This window comes from Pongo abelii, chromosome 11 (genome assembly GCF_028885655.2).
Source record: "Pongo abelii isolate AG06213 chromosome 11, NHGRI_mPonAbe1-v2.0_pri, whole genome shotgun sequence".
In the NCBI taxonomy this organism is placed as follows: domain Eukaryota; kingdom Metazoa; phylum Chordata; class Mammalia; order Primates; family Hominidae; genus Pongo; species Pongo abelii.
The window spans coordinates 132,978,454-132,999,385 of NC_071996.2; the positions used below are offsets into that span (position 1 = coordinate 132,978,454).

General features: G+C 40.4%; 1 protein-coding gene across 2 annotated transcripts in view; it reads right to left on the bottom strand.

The window, feature by feature from the left end:
* Positions 1–20,932, bottom strand: part of DNER (delta/notch like EGF repeat containing) — a 365,099-nt gene that overhangs the window by 80,247 nt on the left and 263,920 nt on the right. For both annotated transcript variants that reach the window (XM_024243941.2, XM_054549923.2), the window contains exon 8: positions 11,582–11,806. In XM_024243941.2, coding sequence (XP_024099709.2) covers positions 11,582–11,806 — 225 coding nt within the window. The remainder of the gene's footprint in view (positions 1–11,581; positions 11,807–20,932) is intronic.

Genomic DNA, 20,932 nt, shown 5'->3' on the forward strand with positions numbered 1-20,932 from the left:
AAACCATCTGGTAGAGTAAAACTGAAACATGATCTTGGTAATCATCAACATATCATTAAGACTTCAGTCCAACCAACTAAGGACCTCTTTAGGCAATTCCTGTAAAACCAAGTGGGATTGTAATTTTTTAATGATTTGGGGAATATGTTTATACCCAATATAAACTGTTTGGTAAAAGATAAACATATGCATAACAAGTTAACAACATTTGATTGTGATCTTTTTTTAACTTTTATTTTAGGTTCAGGGATACACAGGCAGGTTTTTCATATAAGTAAATTACATGTCTCAGGGGTTTGGTGTACGATTATTTTCTCACCCAGGTAATAAGTATAGTACCCAATAAGTAGTTTTTCGATCCTCATCCTCCTCCCCACTCAAGCAGGATCCAGCATCTATTGTTCCCTTCTTTGTGTCCATATGTACTCGAAGTTTAGCTCCCACTTATAAGTGAGAACATGAAATATTTGGTTTTCTGTTTCTGTATTAGTTTGCTTAGGATAATGGCCTGTGGATTCATACATGTTACTGCAAAAGACAGGATCCCCTGCTTTTTCATGACTACACAGTATTACATTGTGGATATGTATCACTTTTTAAAAATCCAGTCTACCACTGATGGGCATTTAGGTTGATTCCGTGTCTTTGCCATTGTGAATAGCGCTGTGATGAACATATGTATGTATGTGTCTTTCAAATTCAGGAAATGCAGAGAACACCTATGAAATACTACAAAAGAAGGCCATGCCCAAGACACATAATCATCAGATTCTTCGATGTCAAAAATGAAAGAAAAAATGTTAAAGGCAGCTAGAGAGAAGGAGCAGGTCACCTACAAAGTGAACTCCATCAGGCTAACAGCAGACCTGTCAGCAGAAACCCTACAAGCCAGCAGAGATTGGGGACCTGTATTCAACATTCATAAGAAAAAAAATTTTAACAAGAATTTCATATGCAGCCAAACTAAGCTTCATAAGCAAAGGAGAAATAAGATGCCTTTTGAACAAGCAAATGTTAGGGGAATTTGTCACCACCAGACCTGCTTTACAAGAGGTCCTGAAGGAAGTGCTAAATATGGAAAGGAAAGACCATTACCAGCCACTACAAAAACACACTTAACTACATAAAGCAGTGACACTATAAAGCAGTCACACAAGCAAGTCTGCACAATAACCAACTAAAAACATGGTGACAGGATCACATCCACACATATGAATACTAACCTTGAATGTAAATGGGCTACATGCCCCAATCAAAAGGCACAGAGTGGCCGGTTGGATAAAGAAGCAAAATCCAATGGTATGCTATCTTTGAGAGACCCATCTCACACACAATGATACCCATAGGCCAAAATAAACAGATGGAGAAAAATCTACCAAACAAACACAAAACATAAAAAGGCAGGGGCTGCTATACAAATGGGATTTTAAAGAGAGCATTGAGGCACTGCACAAAGAAGCACATGAGTGAGATGGAAGAGGAAATGCTGTTTTGCAAAATCAATACCCACTATGAGTTGACAATGTTCTGGGATTTAAAGAAAAGGTTATGTATCAATCTGCTTCAGGCAAACCTAAGAGCTCTGAATCTTCATTAAAACTGAAGCTGTTCTGTAAAAGCATTCAGTGAATGCAGCAACTTTCACAGTGTGCTTTCAAACTGAAAATTAATGGGCATGATAGAAAACCAATGGAAGAAATACAGGGCATTGTCCCCAGGTTGTTGTATAAATCCAAACCAATGAAGAATTTAAATGCATATTGAAGGCTACAAGTCCAGAAAAAAGTAGGACATGCAGCAAATCTCCTTATTGGCGGTCTAATTGGGACTCAGGAAGTAGACTACCATAAGTCACAATATATCTCAAACATCACCTATAATGGCACATTGTTACAGAGTTTCCAATCCTCCATGATTGACATTGACGGCAAATCATTTCCACTAAGCCAGTCTTGTAGGAAGGCAAGTTACTGAAGGAACATGTCATCGGAGCTATCTCAAAGTAGAGAACTAAAAACAACAAAAGTCAAATATGAAAAGGAAAGAACATTTCAGGGACTATAATATCACCAGAGCCGGGTGAAAAGAAACAACATCAAAGGAATCCATGACATATAATCATCAATGCAGGAGGTTTTCAGGGAATCAGGTGGTAAGAAAAATTGCTAGTAGGCACTGGGGACCCCAGAAATGAGAAGCACTAATCAAGAGAAACTACCTAGGCTGAAGGGTGCATAGCCGTCATGTGGTTATGTCTGCATTTCTCATTTGAGTCACAGGAAAGGAAGTTTCTTTAATTAGGTGCATCCGGCAGGCATCAAATCAAATAAAATCATAAGCTTCAGTCACAGGTAGTTCTCAGCATCAATTTCAAAGCAGTGGATTGCTGGATCTACAGAATGAAGCAAAGACAGAAGAAGGGGGCGCCCTACCTAGATGTGGTTCAATTCCCTTGGAAGTCAGAGTTGTGCTTTTCTGTGCTGGGAAGTAGGAAACGTCTATTGGTCAAGTATCATCCATTGAACTATAATGGAGGCCACTTTTCATGCCAAGCTTTGAGGCATCCACTTAGAGATCCATCTCAGGAGGAGTGCTGAGACAGAGGAGTCTGGAATCTTGTTCTTGTGATTGGTTCAAACATAAGTGAGAGCCCAGGTTTGCACCTAACTTGGGGTGTCACATGTAGGCTTCTGAGGATTAGGGTTAAAATATCACCTCTGCCTCCTGTTGTTTAAACTCTCAATGCCTCCATTACCTTATCCTTAAATAAAAGAATAGGAATACTCCAACGGGGGGCAAGTAAGAGAAAATAAGTGTCAGGTGTTTGGCACACAGTCTATTATAAATGCAGTAAGATTTCATAGATGGTCGCTACTCTAGTCAAAGCCAGATGGGATGAAGTCACTCTCTGGGTCAACAGAGCTGAATCAATATGGCTGACAAATCCCAATTTAATATGTTAATTTGAAGTGGCTATTAACACAGCTACCACTTGAAAAATCTGGTTAGAATACTTAATGGGTACGATGTACATTATTTGAGTAATGGCTACCCTAAAAGCCCCGATTTCACCACTATACAATCTATGCATATAACAAAATTATACTTACACTTCATAAGTTTATACAAATTTTTAAAAAGAGAAAATTTTTCAGTCAGTTATTTACCCTTGGTGAGTCAAGGCCAGTTTTGACCCTATTTGCTATTTACCCTGAGCTAACAGAGGCTCCAGCAGGTCCCAATTGCCTGGGTTCAAGTCCCAGCTTCATCCTTAACTGGCTGTATTGTCATGGGCAGAGAAATGACAACAACCATGGGTCCCACTTCATAAGGACTATGGGGATTCAAGAAGCCAATTCAATCAAAGAGCTTTGCCCAGCACCTGACACTTAAATAGTTATCACTGGAGTCACAGAAAGCCACCATCAAGGCAAGCAATCGCTTAACCCTGCAAGAAGTTGAATGTGCACCCATTATTCAAGAATGCCCACTATGGCCATTTCATCTCACCTCCAGTCCAACTCTAACCTTGAACCTCATATAAAAAGAATCAGAACACAAATGTAAAAATGTCCTCAGTGGTCTTTCCCAAGTAATGGAATATCCAATGTCTGTGCTAATGCTCCACCATTTAATAGATTTCAAGGTAGAGGACCATCTGTATCATTTCATTTAAGCTTCACAAGCCAGTTATGTTTGTCTGCATTTTAAAGGAGAGAAAAGTAATGCTGATAGAGGCCAACGGCACAGCTGTTCGAAGGCAAAGCTGGGACTTAAATTCAGCTCTTCTCAACGCTAAGCTCAGGCCCCTTTCCATCCAGCCAAGGAAGAAAGGCAAGGCATGCAGGATTTTAGTTCTAAAATCCAGATTCGCAGACATTCTCAACAGTGAAAGAAAACAGTGATTGGATCATAATAATTTTCAACCACAAAATAAGAGTCAATGGCTTTGTTACAAAATAGTGGTAGGGAGGTCTCCATCTGACCCTCCAGGGCCATAAGCTTGATGAGAATGTTCTGATACTGTGCTGGCAGGGCTGCAAAAAGAGCTGTCCTCAGAAATGCTTAGGTTAGTGACGTTAAGTTGTTACCAGCTGCCATTTGCAACTTTCATTCCAGGCAAGATGATGTAAAATGATTTCTGCTGTCCGCACAGACTCTGCTAACTCCTATTTTTAGTAGGCAAATCTCACGCTTTTTCAACATTAGTACAGCCAAGAATGAGTTCTGAATGATTTGAATTTTGAGGGGAAGTCAGGGAGTGGTGGGAGCAGAAATCCCTTACAATTAAAGACCAGTTCATTAACGCTTTCATACGTATGGATTAGCCATTTTAAGTGAGGTGAAAAAGCAGCCTTGTGAATAGATTTGTAATATCAGGAATCTCATAAAAATTTCATGTTCCACCAGCAAGTGCCCTTGGCTTAACAGCAGTGTCCTTCCCCTCCTTGTATTAATTTCTCAGGTCAGAAGCCTAAAGAAGGCAAATATCACGAATTCTACCTCAGTGCCCCCACAACTTACATCAAACAAGATGAAGATGGAGAATGGCTGTGGCCATAGTTTGGAAGCATGCTTAGGAAAGGTACCTTAGTGTCTGGAGGTCTAGCAGAGCCTGACTCAGCTCCTCACACCCTAGGCAGTGCCCTCTCATCCTCCTCCCTCCCCTGATTCCCAGGGTACTGACCTCACCTGGCAACCTCCCAACCTCCCAACTCACTGCTGTCTCCTCTACCCTCTCCTGTGGCCTCAAAGCAAGAACTCTGCAACTCTCTTCCAATTTCTTCCCCTTTCTTTTTACATTCTCACCCTCTCCTATCTTGACAGCTTCCATGACTTTCTCTAGCATCCATACAATGGGAACTCTATATATATTTTTCCCCTGGTTTCAGCCTTGTTCCCATTATTCCAGCCCCAGGTAAGAACTGTTTACTGACACATCCATCTTGCTCGGCCTGCTGTACCCAAGCCCTAAAGAGGGTCCTTATGCATATTTTCCATTTCCTCTGAATCACCCAGAGGGGTCCTTTGACTCCATTCGCACCCTTGTTCCCTGCATCCAACTGACAACTGAACCCTGATGATCCTGATCCTCACATAAACGTTTAACCCATCCTTTCATTCCCACTGCACAAGTTCATGCCTTTACTTCTATTAGTACTTGCTAGAAGGTCTCTATCTTTTCGTCTCTTCTTGACCATAATATATGCCGAATACTATGAGAATAATCTGTCTAAAATACATATCAGTTCACATATACCCAATAACGCAAAATGTCTGCAAGTCTTCATAATCCAAACTCCTTAGCATCTACATTCTCCCCACATGTGTCCCCATGAGCATTTTCAGCCTTACTACCTATTACTGCATCTAATGCATCTTATCCTGCAGCAAGCTGGATCCACTCTTCTTTGAACTCCTCCCCATGACCCAAGACTTCTATAGTGCCCTTCCCCCACATATAAATCCAAACAATATTTCAGTGTCCAACTCATTGGAAATTCCAAACTATTGTTCAGAATTTTATATGAACTATTGTTCACATAAAAATTCAATCAATTGCCATCCTCAATACTTCAAGCATTTTAATTAATTAAGTTCTGTCAATGCCCTTCAACCAAAGACTACCAAGGACACACCTGTAGTTGAACAAGTTGAGTTTATTACCCATTGCAGTTAGAGAGACTGCATGCCATGGGAATCGTGGAGTGTCTCAATCAGAAGGTGTTAGGTGGGATTTATTATAGGATTTGAACTCTGGTTAGGTTATTTGGGGAGATTTCACTCTAGAGTGAATGCTGGATGCTGTCAGAAAGCAGGAGCAATTCTTATCTAAAGAAGGGGAAGGGTAGAGCAAGGCCAAAGCTGTATTTGGTAAAGAGGAAGCTGTCACTGTACCTATGTGACACTAAGAACTGAGATAAAGTGGATACTTGGTATTTTGCGGGTTGCAGGGTGACCTTGTTTTTGTATTGGACAAAATTACAAAGTGGTCTTGTTTTGCCTGACTGTATCATAGCCTCTGAATGATCGTATCTAATATCCGTGTTATGTGGGATTGTTGATGTCCTTAAGTCCAACAGAAGACATCACGGCCCAGCTGTAAGCATCAGACCAGCTCGTAACAACCTCAAGGTCTACCTGTAAGTGCCAAGCAAGCTCCTGACATCAGCGGCTGCTCTTCTTTTTCTCAGTTCTCAGCATCATCATGATGTCAATATACAGATTTAAACATTCTCTAAAGCAGAGTACAGATTATGAAGAGTAAAGCAAACTCCCCCTTGCTACAGATGCAGCTGGGTGATCAGGATTCCATTTGGGGTCCCAATGGTGAGGGTGGGCATCATATTTTGCAATACAGAAAAGGAAGGACATGAGGGCAGGATTATGATCTGGGGAAAAAAGGTAATATATTCTATACAATCTACAACTCTCAAGAATAGTGTGATATGCAGATCAGAAACCCCCTACAGCATGTTAAATATAAGAATATCTTCACTGGCTGGGAGTAGTGGCTCATGCCTGTAATCCCAGCACTTCGGGAGGCCAAGGCAGGCAGATCAAGAAGTCAGGAGATGGAGACCATCCTGGCTAACACAGTGAAACCCCGTCTTTACTAAAAATACAAAAAATTAGCTGGATGTGATGGTGGGTACCTGTAGTCCCAGCTACTCAGGAGGCTGAGGCAGGAGAATGGTGTGAACCCGGGAGGCGGAGGTTGCAGTGAGCTGAGATTGCACCACTGCACTCCAGCCTGGGCGACAGAGCAACAATGTGTCTTAAAAAAAAAAAAAAAAAAAAAAAAAAAGTCTTCATCCTGGTAAACTAGATAAAGTTTTTCTGGTTAATAACAGATGAAAGTTGTCCACTGTACTTACCCAAAAATGTAAAGGTACATGGGCCTTAGTGAGCTAAATGTCTTCAAATCTTTGTAGGTATATTTATTTCTTTATTGCTGTTCAATTGCTATTAAAATCCTGACCATTAAGTCTTATCCTTGATCCTGTTTCCAGCAAATATTGTCAGACTACTGATATGTTCAGATCTGAGTTTAACAGAAGGAAGCAGTGTCAACTGTGTCTTTCGGGACATACAGACCAGAAATGCAGCTCACATGTAAGGCATATGTAGAAAATACAAAAAAATTACATCTAAAATCCTTACAAATATAATTTTCTTTCAAAAAATTTCACTTGGAGAAAGTCTACATTTCCTTTGGTTTACAGCCTATTATATATCTGGATGATCTAATTGAGTTACCAGCCCTTTGGTGAAGAAGAATGGGCAGAGGAACTTGGTTGGCAACTGTGCCATGTCTAGTCTGGGATTTCAACTGCAGTTGAAATGATGAGCATCTTAGATCTTACTTGTTAAAAAAAATTATAAACATATTTCCATGTAAAAATCTCCAATGCCCTGTCCCTTAAATTCCTTAAATAGTAATATGTGAGGCACATTCTATAATGGCAGGGTTAATTCAATTCCACAAGTTTAGAGTAATAACTCAAGTGCAAACTATCTTCCTTCCTGCCAGGGACTCCTTCCAATACCGGTCATGTACAGCTATTATCTGCAGAGGCCACCGTTGTATTGAGAACACAAGCAATACCGTGGCTCCCACCTGCAGGCGAAATGGCGTCCCCACCCAAGCGAGTTCTACCTCATCCTGTTTGTAGCAGCTCCAAGTTCTCACTTTCTTCAGCAGATTTTAATTTGCAATTTTTAAGAGAATGGGTAGCCTATCACTTAACACTGTCACTGGAAGATAACATTTCAGTAATTACTCAGTGCTGACATTTTATTATTTAATCTTAAAATCCCATCAGAAATCCCTAGCCCGGTAAGCTACAAATGAAGTTTGAAAATAAAACACCCGGCAAATCTGATTTGCAGTAATCAAAATGGCATTTTGTCAGATGGGAACTAATTATCAACCTGACATGATTTCAATCTGCTGCCATTTTATGAAATGAGATCCGTTTGCTCTCTGTAAAGAAGATCAGCCTTGCTGCTCCATAGCTAAGCGCCCAATTTCACCTATTCTCATGAGATTCTTCCATTATGCAAACTGGTGGTGAAGCAATTACATACTCCAAAAGATGAAGATGAGAAATTTCACATTCACAGCCTTGTCATGTTCACCTCTTAAAATGTAAGTTCTTGCCAGGTGTTAAGATGCCTTTTTCATTTTACAGTCACCTAACAATCTGAAGAAACATCCCCTCTGAAGGCAGTTTCAGCTCCCAGGTTCAACGAGAGGGCCCTGTCAGGATTACAAGGCTCTACCTTGAGACTGCTGAACAAATGAAGGGATCATGTTCATTCCACGAACAGAATGCACACGTCTTCAGGCTTTTGAAGGCTATTCAGGGGCTACTGCTGTACCACAGACAATTACCAAGTCAAACGCTCCAAGTAGGCATGAATGTTTTCGCAGAGAATAGATGGAAGGAAAGTGGAACTTAAACAGGAGTGATTTCACCCCCGCATAGCTCGAGAATGCTGCTGGAATCTCCATGGACGGAAAGAAAGAAGAGCTTTCAATAGTCCATGCCAGGAAATGGGCTGCCTGCCTCTCATTTCATGCTCTGACACACAACTCTCCTCTCTTTTCTAATAGAGGGGAAAACTGAGTCCCAGAGATGCCTGTAAATTTCCTATGGTTTTAGTCAGTAAGCGAGGATGTTAGAGAGGTTCTTTCTACCACTCTCGGCTGCCTCTCCCAGTGTGGAAAGAAACATCACGCAGTATATTTTCTATTTGGTTGCCTCACACATGTTGAAAAACTCTATTTGGTATTATTAAAAAATACTATTTATCTCTAACTCCCTTTAATTTTAAGTTTTAGAAATCAACTAACTATAAGAAAAAGTTTGGGTCAGGCATGGTGGCTCAGGCCTGTAATCCAAGCACTGTGGGAGGCCGAGGCAGGCAGATAACCTGAGGTCAGGAGTTCAAGACCAGCCTGGACAACATGGTGAAACCCTGTCTCTAGTAAACATACACAAATTAGCAGGGTGTGGTGGTGGGAGCCTGTAATCCCAGCTACTTGGGAGACTGAGGCAGGAGAATCGCTTGAACCCGGGAGGCGGAGGTTGAAGCCTGGGCAACGAAAGCAAAACTTCATCTCAAAAAAATTTTAAAAAAGAAAAAGTTTGATATAATTAAGAAAAGAAGTCAGAGGAGAAAGGGAGGAGAAAATAAAGTTGTTTTCTGGTCTTGCAATACTTAATTCTTCTTTGTGGGGCTTCACAGAGAGAACGAAACTCTCAGGAGACAGGTGATAAAGTATTAAGGAAGTTTTTGTTCAGAATGCTGCTGGGGGGAATTTTCACATGTGTTACGACATCCAGCGCAGAGTTGGGAACAGCATGCTCGTGAGTCTGTGTGTGAGTAAGCTCTGTTCTTCCAGCACAATTGCAGCTTGTTTAGTTTGCAAACACCAGTTGTCTCAGTGATCCACATTCCCAATAGGTAAGGGCCAGCACCACACTGCCCCCTCTCACAGCACGCCCAGCTCACAGCACGTGAGCCCGAATCCACATGCAAGAAAACTGGACCCTCTGAGGGGCAGCTATTCCTCTCTCCACTCTGGCTCTGAAGGAGAGCATGGAGGTCAACCAAGAAAAATATCCTCATGTCAAACATAGTGGAGAAACTGTTTCACTTCAAGGTTTATGAGATCCAAAAATGTTACTGTGATAGTTCATTTTGGGTGTCAACTTGGCTAGGCCGTGGTTCTTAGATACTTGCTCAAACACTAATCTAGATGTTGCTATGAAGGTATGTTTTAGATGAGATTAACGTTTAAATCAGCAGACTTTGAAAGAAGCAGATGACTCTCCAGAATGTGGGTGGGCTGCATCCAAACAGTTGAGGGCCTTAAGGACAAAGACTGAGGTTTCCCAAAGAAGAAATAATTCAGCTCAAAACACAACATGGAAATCTCGCCTGAGTTTCCAGCCTGCCAGCTTCCCTACGGATTTTGGACTTGTGAGTCCACACAATTGCATGAGCCAGTTACTTAAAATAAATCTCTCTCTCTTCTCTCTCTCTGTCTCCTGTTTCTCGGAAGAATCCTAACTACTAATGCTGTTACAAAGCAGATTAAACAGCCCTATTCCCTCTGAATTTCAGAGCAGAGAGGAAAGAGGCACTTGGCAAAATATCAATTGCATAGAAAATCGGGGAATTAAGAGTCTATGTGAAAAAAGGCTTTTCAACACCATTCAAGCGCCAAATTGCATTTCTCGGTAACTTTTTGAGTTATTCGTGAGTATGAGACATGCCCTTTGGAAGTTCCAGGCCAGACTCTGGAGCAGCGAAACCAGGGACACCTGCATTACAATCTGGGCTCAGCCCCCGTTCTGGGGGTGTGGCCACAGGCACATGACTGAACCTCTAGAGGCATTTCAAACCTTGGTGTAAATGTGACACTAAAAAGACCAGAGATGTGAAGCACCCAGCTCAGAATCTAGAAAGATCAGTGCTCACTAAACAGTGGCTTAGGGTGATCGCTGCTGATACAAAAGCTATTAATAAAACACAGTTCCTCCCAGCCCTAAGGAGGAGAGAGATACATACAAGGATAATTAATGTCCTGTTTCCAAGACCACAAAAGTGATATTGTAGGTGACTGTCAGAACCCAGAGGAAGGGAAACTGAGTCAGCCCCAAAAGTAGAAGTTTGTACAGTGAGGTGGGGTAATGGGGAGCACGCATTCCAGCTAGAGGCCATTGCACCGGCAAAGCCAAGTTCAAGCAAAACCAGATACTGGCCAGCCATACTGACTGGCCAGGGAGATGTGTGGGGATTCATTGTGCTGGGAAGATTTCTAAAGAGCTAGCTCCTGTAAGGATGGAGACATGCATAGAATAGAAACGAGAGGAAACGGCTGCCCCGTGCATTCCTTTCTGACTACACTAGTGGGTTGTGTACACACAAAATTTTGACTAGTAATTACTCACTTCTAGGTATCAAAACCTCCACAATTAAAAATCTGTAATGCAAATGCAGAAGGCATTTGGAAATTAAATGGTAAAATTTTTAAATTCTTACATAGGGAGCCAGTGGTATAACATAATGTGCATCGAGTAACAATTTTAATAGATGGCACAATTCTGAATGTATTGCACTGTGCTTTTCATGCACATTAAAATGAAAGAGCATATTCTGTTAACTTAAGCACACAATAGTAAAAGATACACAATACAGTAAAAGTTCTGCAATGACTTACAGTAAATTGTTAAAAATGCTTAGCCTGCGATGAGATTAAGCCTGTTTTCAATTTTCTTTATTTTGCTTGGTTTTTCTACAATGAGTGTGAGTTGATCATGAAAAGAGGAAAAAGTATTTTTTAACCCTGCCAAGAGTAAATTTAAAAAAGAAAGTGTGGCATAAATGAGTGGAATTCACTTTTATTTACAAGCATACCAGTAAGTATACTTACTTAAAAGCACACCAGTTAAGTATGTCATTTTTATTTACAAGTATACCAAGATGCAAAAGAAAAAGTAACAGTCTTTTGAGATTGGTTTGAGATTGAGAAAAGGAAGATTTGCTGTGTAGGGGCGGTACCCACCTGGATCACAGAGGCATTTGTAGCTAGTGCCCACGCTGCGGCACATGCCATGAGCACAGGGGCTGAGGGCACAGAAGTCAATAAGCTGGGCACAGGTTGGCCCTGTGAAGCCCGGGCTGCAGCTGCAGGTAAAGTGTACCCCGTCCACATAGCAGGTGCCATTGTTCTGGCACGGAGATGAGGCGCAGGGGTCCACCTTTTCTTCACAAGCAGATCCGAAATATCCTGTGAAAAAACACAGGGGAGCTTAAAAAAATTAAAACACATTTGCACATAATAACTAATCAACTGAGTCTGCTCCACTGTATATTCATAACAATTAATTCATTCATAGCTTCCAGATACATCACAACCCAACAAGATAGGTAGGTTGTTTTTCTCACCTTTAGTAATGTAGGGTTAAAAATATTAAGTCCCACAATTCCATTTTTATTGAAATATAAGGTATATGACTGTTGAGGAGTACATACATATGTGTACATGAATATATTTATGTGTACACAAGTGTATATGTACGTGCGTATACTCTAGAAACATATCAAAAATAAATTAATGGTAATTTCCTAAAGGAATATGGGATTTGGATCAGCAGAGGGCTCTCCCCTCTTATTTTGTATACATTAATGGGGAACATATTTCTTATTTTGCTTTAATAGATATGACATAATCCCAAATTTAAAAAATTAAAACCATATCAAATAGTAAACAATGAAAAAGTCTCTTTTTCATCCTTGTCCCTTTGTCTCCCATTCCCTTCTCTACAAGCAGCCACTGTTAACAGTTTCTTGAATATATGCTTTTTAAAAAATTTATTGTTGTAACAGAGAAATAAAAGTGATCTACCCATACAACGAAATACCACTCAGCAATAAAAAAAAAAATAAGTACTGACACATGGTATGACATGAATGAACGTCAAAAGCATTATGCTAAGAAAAGAAGCTAGGCACGAAATACTACATATTATATAATCCCATTTGTAAGAAATGTGCAGGAAAAGCAAATCTGTAGATATAGAAAGTAGATAAATGGTTACCTATGGCTGGGCCGGAAAGAGGGGTTCACTGCAAATGGACATGAGGAGTCCACTGCGGTGGATGGAAATGTTTTAAACTTGGATTGTGGTGATGGCTGTACAACTCTGTAAATTTACTAATATGCTTTGAACTGTACATTTCAAATGAATGAATTTTACAATGTATAAATTGTACACGTAAATAAAACTTTATGTTATATAAAATTATGTAAGGCTGTTAACTTTTTCTTTTAAATATGGTTACTATGTAGGTGATTTTTATCTTGTTTCCTGTGTATCTGATTCAGTATTTCTTGTTAAAAAATTATACATGTGCATATGTGTGGGTCTCTACATCTGTGCATACATGTAGGTATATATATTTAACAATGCTTTCCATAAAACTATACTTCTTTCAATACTTTAAGAGAAGTTTGAAAATTAAAGATTATTCAAATTTTAGAAATAAAAGTGAAATAATTTCACTCACATATAGTTTGTATTCTAATAGTCTATTACACTTCTCTTGTTTACATTTAAGTTTATATTTACTCATCTTCTTTTAGAACTCCTAGCAATACTGACAATTTTTGTTGTTGTTAAGGACACATTTGATATGTAAACAAACCAAAATAACTCCCAGATTTAATTATGTGAAGCACCATTCATCAATTGGCATAATCAACTTGGTATTTCTCTGTGCAGTATAGAAATATAAAATTATCCTCCAAAAAAATCCAATGCTATTCAGCATTTTATAAAATTCCTGGTAGCTTTTAAATCTGAGAAATCCTACTAAAAATGTACCATACAATCAGTTTTAATAACACTTCAATTCTCCAAAAAGTTTCTTGGCAGCCTCAAGTGGAATATAATTCTACCCATCATGAGATATGTTCCATTTTACTCTGATTGAAAATAAGAAACATTTTTCAACATATGACAGTACTATATGTTACTGTCACTATTTAACATGATTTCAAAAATAGGATTTAATATCTCAAATCTTTTAATTTTAGAAAATAAAATAATTTTTATCTGTCTAGAAAATGCAGCATAGCTGCTTAAAATATTAAAAGGCCCATTTGATTTGCTCGAGCATAACACTAAAAGTCATTCAATTTTTTTTTTCTTAATATAAAGGAATAATTTTGAGAAATGAATTGACCAAGCCACCCCACAGCTTGCATTTAGTTAGATAGTGACCCAAGATTGCATCTTATGACTTGAGAGGAAGAAAAAATGGCGGGGGTGGGCGGTGGCCAGTGGGGAGCAGCACAGGTTCTAGGTTAACCTTGTGGATGCACTGATTTCTTTACAAGAAATTCAGGCTCATGATAAATTCCATACCCAAGGCTGGGTACCAGTTTGCCCAAAACAGCAGCTCAAGGTGAATCAGAAAATCATAAATATTAATGCTCAGAAACGGAAATCAGTTTATTTTACTTTATTTTATTTTATTTTACTTTTTGAGACAGAGTCTCACTCTGTCGCCCAGGCTGGAGTGCGATGGCACAATCTCGGCTCACTGCAACCTCTGCCTTCAGGTCAAGCGATTCTAATGCCGCAGCCTCCTGAGTAGCTGTGATTACAGGAGCACACCACCACGCCTGGCTAATTTTTGTGTTTTTAGTTGAGACAGGGTTTTACCATGTTGGTCAGGCTGGTCTTGAATTCCTGACCTCGTGATCCACCCGCCTCGGCCTCCCAAAGTACTGGGATTACAGGCGTGAGCCACCGCGCCTGGGCACAGAAATCAAATTTAAGAGGACATTTTGATTATTTTTGTTCCTCCAGAAGAACTGAACTAATGATGACAGAAGGTGACAGTTGAGAACTGTCAACTCTGTCAACTCTTTTAGTTGAGAACACAGAGAAGAGAAATGATCATAGGAATTGTATCCTTGAAAACTCTGTGAGATTAGGTGGGTGAGAACTTGATGGAAAGAATATCTAGGGAGGGTCAAAAGAAAAATCAGGAACAAGAAGCTTATACCTATGTTAGGAGCATAAAAATGAAAATTACTTAGAACTACCAGAACCCAGTAGAAGAGTTAATATTAAATATAGTTCTCAGAGGAGGTTGATAATTAAGCATTGGATTAGCAATGTCATGGGTTAAATTGCATCTCTCCAAAATTCATATTTTTTAAAATTAGCTTTCTCTGGTTGAGTAAAATTCATATTTTGAAGCCCTAACTCTCAATACCTCAGAATGTGGCTTTTCAGAGATAGTGCCTTTAAAGAGGTGAGTCAGTTAAACTGAGGTTGTTAGGTTGGGCCCTAATGCAATCTGACTGGTGTCTTTATAAGCAGAGATCAGGACACAGAAAAAGACACCAGAGATGCCTGTGCACAAAGGAAAAGACCTTGTGAGGAGGAGGCAAGAGGGTGGCCCTCTGCAGGCCAAGGAGAGAGGCCTCAGAAAAAATCAGCCCTGCCAGCACCTTGATCCTGAACTTCCAGCCTCCAGAACTAGAAGTAGATGAACTGCTTATCAGCCTCCAAAGCTAGAAAGAGATGTCTGTTGTTTAAGCCTGCAGTCCTTGGTCACAGCAGCCTAAGAAGACTCACACAAACAGGGAGCATAAGGAGACAGGGAAGTGATGATTAGGATCTTGTGTTTGATTCTGTGTCCACCACGCCAGCAGTCTGAGCGACCATGGCAAGGCCCCTTTTCTCCCATCGTCCACTGCCTCTACCTAGAAAACAGGGCTGAAACTATTTTCTTTACAAAGTCATTGTGGGTTCTGAAAAAAATATATTTCAAACTTCCTAGTACGGTTCCCAGTCCAAGGCTTGAAGAATGAATTAATTTAAAATGCTAATAATAACAGCAACAGGCCAGGCGTGATGGCTCATGCCTATAATCCCAGCACTTTGGGAGACCGAGGCAGGTGGATCACGAGGTCAGGAGTCTGAGACTAGCCTGGCCAACATGGTGAAATCTCGTCTCTACTAAAAATACAAAAATTAGCTGGGCGCGGTGGCGCATCCCTGTAATCCCAGCTACTGGGGAGGCTGAGGCAGGAGAATCGCTTGAACCCAGGAGGTGGAGGATGCAGTGAGCTGAGATAGTGCCAGTGCACTACGGGCTGGGTGACAGAGCAAGACTCTGTTTCGAAAAATAAATAAACAAATAAATAAATAACAGCAACAGCTAACAGCCACTGGAGGCTGATTTGCATCACCTGGTTCTAACCCTTTAGGTGAATTATTTCATTTAACCCTACTATTATAGTAGGATGTAAGAACTATAATAGCCCTGTCTTACAAATGTGAAAACAGTGACATGAGAATATGAAGTAGCCTTTTCAAGTCTAAATAGCTAGTATATGGCAGAGCTGGGACACCAAGACCAAGTGCTTACACGTCGCCTACACTGCACAGAAGAGAAGTGAATGACAAACCAATTAAGATGTTATGATGTGTAAGCAAAACCAGGACTTATGTTTCTATCCTGTTTGTGTCCTGGTGAAAGAATGGAAGATTTACTGATCAAGTCAAAATAAAGGAAAAAGTGAATTTTAGAAAGGCAATCACTCTAGCTTTATGTCAATATACTCAGTTATAAATAGTAATATAAGCCACACAGAATAGTCCAAGTAGAAAGAAAAATGGGTAACGAGGAGACATAAAGGGTCATGGCTTTGGAGAGAGCCAATATTTCAATAAGGCCAAGGGAAGTGTGGAGAATGAACAATAATGAGAGCACTGGTCAGGCCAGGTCACGACTGGTCTTATGTGTTACACTTGGGAGTTTACATTTCATTCTAAGGCTACTGGATATCATCTATTTTCATTATTTATATCTCTAATTATAGGCAATGTGGAGAGTGAACCAGAAGAGGCTGAGACCGGAAGCATGAAACCAGTTGTTTACTTGAATAATTGAGGTTGTGAGGGCCAATTTGTAGCAATAAAGATAAAGAATGTGAAATATATTAGAGCATGATTCTATAAGTAAAATTGTCAATTCAGGGACCACTTGGACTGTAGAAGAATGAAGAGAGGACAGAGTCCAGAGACACAATGCAACATGAGTCAAAAATGCAAATGCCAGCAGAAGTCTGGTAGATAATGTTGATACACAGAGTGGATCAGGTGTAATACAATAGGGACTGGCAGGGTCTGTGGCAAACTGGAGAAAGCATGCCCCTTCCAAAAAAGATGGCCGCCATAACCTGCAGCCAATTCGAAACATGGGGCCAGGTACCATATCTTCTGAATGTTCAAGAAAAGTCCAAAATCCAATTCTTGTTTGAGCCTTGTATATTTTATTATTATTTTATTTATTTATTTTTTGAGATGGAGTCTTGCTCTGTAACCCAGGCCGAAGTGCAGTGGCATGATCTCGGGTCACTGCAACCTCCACGTCCTGAATTCAAGCCATTCTCTTGCCTCAGCCTCCCAACTAACTAAAGTTGCCTCCCAACTACAGGCACTTGCCACCACGCCTTGCTAATTTTTGTATTTTTAGTAGAGACAGGGTTTCACCATGTTGGCCAGCTGGTCTTGAACTCCTGACCTCAGGTAATCCACTTGCCTCAGCCTCCCAAAGTGCTGGGATTACAGGCGTGAGCCACCACACCCAGCCGAGCCTTGTCTATTTTAAACTGTTGATAAATCATTTCTCCAGCAAATAAAACATATGTATGGGCCCTGTATATGTGGCTTCTCTGTGTGAGTTAATGTTAAAGAGCTTTGAACCAAGGGGAATTGGCTTTAAACACCATCTCAGCCCATTAAACTGTGGGACTTTGGGCTAGTATTTAATCACCCTGACTTTCTGCTTTTGTATCCATGAAAGAAAGATATTAATGCCTACAATTTTCATTTCTTATGAAGCTTAACTGCAAAAATCCAAGCAAAGCACTTGGCACAGTGACTCTCCAGTTGTGCTAATAAGAAGCAGCAATAATTATAATGTAATTTCCAGGTTTTCAGATGGGGGGACAATGTGGATAGTGTTGTTATCAAATGCAGTGGAAAATACAGGAGGAGGCTGCTAGGGGAGGGTTATGAGTTCAGCTTTGTGCAAAGTGAGTTGAGATGCTTTTGCAGTTGTTCAATAGTCATTAAATATGCAGAACTTGTGCTCAGGAGAGAGGTATGAACTAGACTGTGGACTGGGAGCCATATACACATGGATGGGAATTGGATTCATCATAGGTATACATGACACCACTTGGGGCAAATGAACAGAGAGACAAGAAAGTTCAAGGCTGGAACTCTGAACAACTGTAACACTTGTGAGCACAAGAAAAAAGAGGAAACCAAGAGCATGTCTCAATGAGAGACCTCTCCTCTTGTTCTGCAGCTCTCTGTAGATCTCACTCTCTCCTAGCACCTAACCCACCCTGTCTGCCTCCTCCATAAGTGGTCTCTGATTTTCTTGAGATCAGGGAATGTAACTTACATGTCTTTGTATCCCTGTTGCTCAGAATGAAGCTTGGAAGATGGTAGGCATTTGATCAGGGACAGATAAATGGACAGACAGGCAGACAGACGGATGGATGAATAGACAGCTAGCTAAGTTTCAAGAAAGAAAGTTTTAGGTTTTGGTCAGGAATAAAATACATTTAAAAAAAAAAAAAGAAAGAAGAGAAACCAGGAGAGAAAGGTGTCACTGAAAACAATGGAAGAGAGAATGTGAAAAAATGGCACTGAACCTTGACTGTAAATCACATGAACGAGCCCGCGCCAGCCTGCTGCAAGATGAGAGACGGCATGGAGCAAAGGAAGCTAGCACAGCCGAGGCCATTCTAGACCACTTGACCTCCATCAGTGTGGCCATTGACCAGCTAAGCTTGCCCAAATTGCTATTGCAATGTACAAGGACTATGAGCTAAATGAGTGGCTGCCATTTTAACCACTAAATTTTGGGGGTGGTTTGTTATGCAGCAAAAGTTAACTGATAAAATTAATAGGAGCTACAGGGTTGTATCTATGTGGGAATGTAGGCCAGAGGGAGATCCTTGTTTTGCTTTGCTTTATGGAACAGACTTGAAGAGTAATTGATCATACACTACAGGAAAATCTCACTAAAGAGATGATCAATAAATGTTTGTTGAATTGAATAACGAAAAGGCCCACTGCTGTTGAATCAAGGATCCTGTGTTTTATTATTATTAAAATTTTGCTTTTTCTTACCAATTCAAGAAAATACAATGCAGGATGAGAATGGAACTAATACTTAATATTTTCAGAGTCTGCTAGCATACCTCAGTATATACTGAGGAGAGAATACACTTTTGGCATATTATCCAGTCTAAAAAAAGAAAGTGGGATATAAAATGCTCTTCTGTTACAAAGAATGACAAAGCAAAAAGAAAATGAATGCAAGGTATATCTGAATACACTTTGTAGAGATGAATGTGAGGTACAGCAATTATGAGATAATTTTCCTGGCTCACATGATTATTAATGACCACTAGAAAAGGAATTCCAGACTTAAAGGCTGAGTCAATTTTGAGATGCTATTGCTTTAACTAGTAAATTCTCCATTTCCTTCTATCACCTAAGCTATTGTTATCTTCTTGTTCATATGACATCCTTTTGCAAATGACTCACATCTCCTTCAGCCACCCTCTAAGTGACCTTCCTAAGAGAAGCAAGAACAGGTTTTATAATTCAAAGAATGCAGAGCCAGAAAATCAAAGTTTGAATCTTCTTACTACCATGTGACCTTAGGCTTAATCCTTTTTTCTCTAATTTTCTTACCAGAAAATGGCGTTGGCTCCTACTATGAAGTCAAGTAAGGTGACACATGTGCTCAATAAATGTTGGATTCTTTTCCCTTTAAACGGTGGTTCTAGGGTAATCTCAAGTTGCCTGTATATTCAGTTTGTGGTTAGAGAAAGGAAGCTGGTCTGTCAATCAATCTGTGGAACACCATCCATTTTCACATTTGTATGAACCCCTCAGGGTCGTGACCCTGGATGTCTATAAAGGGAGATTTCTGGAATTGGGAGGTGCTCACACATTGCTCTCTAAACACAGTTACTGGGTCACACCGTGACGCTGGTGAACAGAGGTGGGGTCCCAGGGCAGACAGTCGTGGGAAGAGGTGGGAAGCAGGAGTGTCCCTGAGAACATCTCTGTACAGGCTTGAAAAGACAATCTACTGTAGTTGTGCTTGTTAATAGCAAACACTTGTGTGTACCAGGCACTGTTCCAAGGGTTTTAAATATACTAAGTCCTTTAACTCTCACATCAATCCTATGAGATAAGAACTATCATTTCCCCATTTTCAGATGAGAAAATAGGGATAGAAAGATCAAGTAACTTTCCCAAAGTTACACAGCTAGTAAACGGCAGGTTTGAGATTTGAACCCAGGCAGTCAGATTCAGGTCCAAGCTTCTAACCAGCACCCTGTGCTGTGGCACCCAACACCTGGGGTATAGCAGTATATTAGTCCATTTTTGCATTACTACAAAGGGATACCTGAGACTGGGTAATTTATAAAGAAAAGAGGTTTAATTGGCTGACGGTTCTGCAGGCTGTACAGGAATCATGGTGCCAGCATCTGCTTCTAGTGAGGTCCTCAAGGAGTTTACAATCATGGCAGAAGGTGAAAGGGAAAGCTGACGTATCACAGGGTAAGAGCAAGAGCAAAAGAGAAAGGCAGGAGGTGCCACACACTTGTAAACAACCAGCTCTCATGTGAACTCAGAGTGAGAACCAAGGGGATGGCACTGAGCCACTCATGATGGATTCCCGTGATCCAAACATCTCCCACCAGGCCTCAGCTCCAACACTGGGAATTACGTTTCCACGTCAGATTTGAAGGGGACGAACATCTAAACTACACCAAGCAGAAAGGCCAAGAATGAGAGGGCAGGTGCTCCAGGGTCTGTTAGGCCTCTGTCCCTTCCTGACCATGTGTAGCATGGATATTAGGACTTTTTGTCCTAATATCCATCTCTCCACTTCCCACGGTCTTAGGCTTCTGGTCACATGGCAACATAGAATAATGTCTACAGGGACCAGCCTCTTCTGCAGCTACATGTACATCTGTGATGACCTTCTGAATAACAGACACAAGTGAAAATGTCCTGAAGTCACATCTATAGAAAATTCCTTGAAAGAAGTTGGCAAGCACCCTTTGCTTTTTCACTACTTTCCCCCTTCATCCATCCCACCATCTAGACCACACAGATGATAACTGAGTTTTTCCTAAGTTTGGTGAAAAACATCTACCCATACACAATATGCTCAGTGAACCCCAGGGAGAATAAATCAAATATACAGGAGTGTCACAGACAAGCTGCTGAAAACCAAAAATTAAGAGAAAACATTAAAAGAAGCCAAAAAGAAAAAAAAAGACATGATA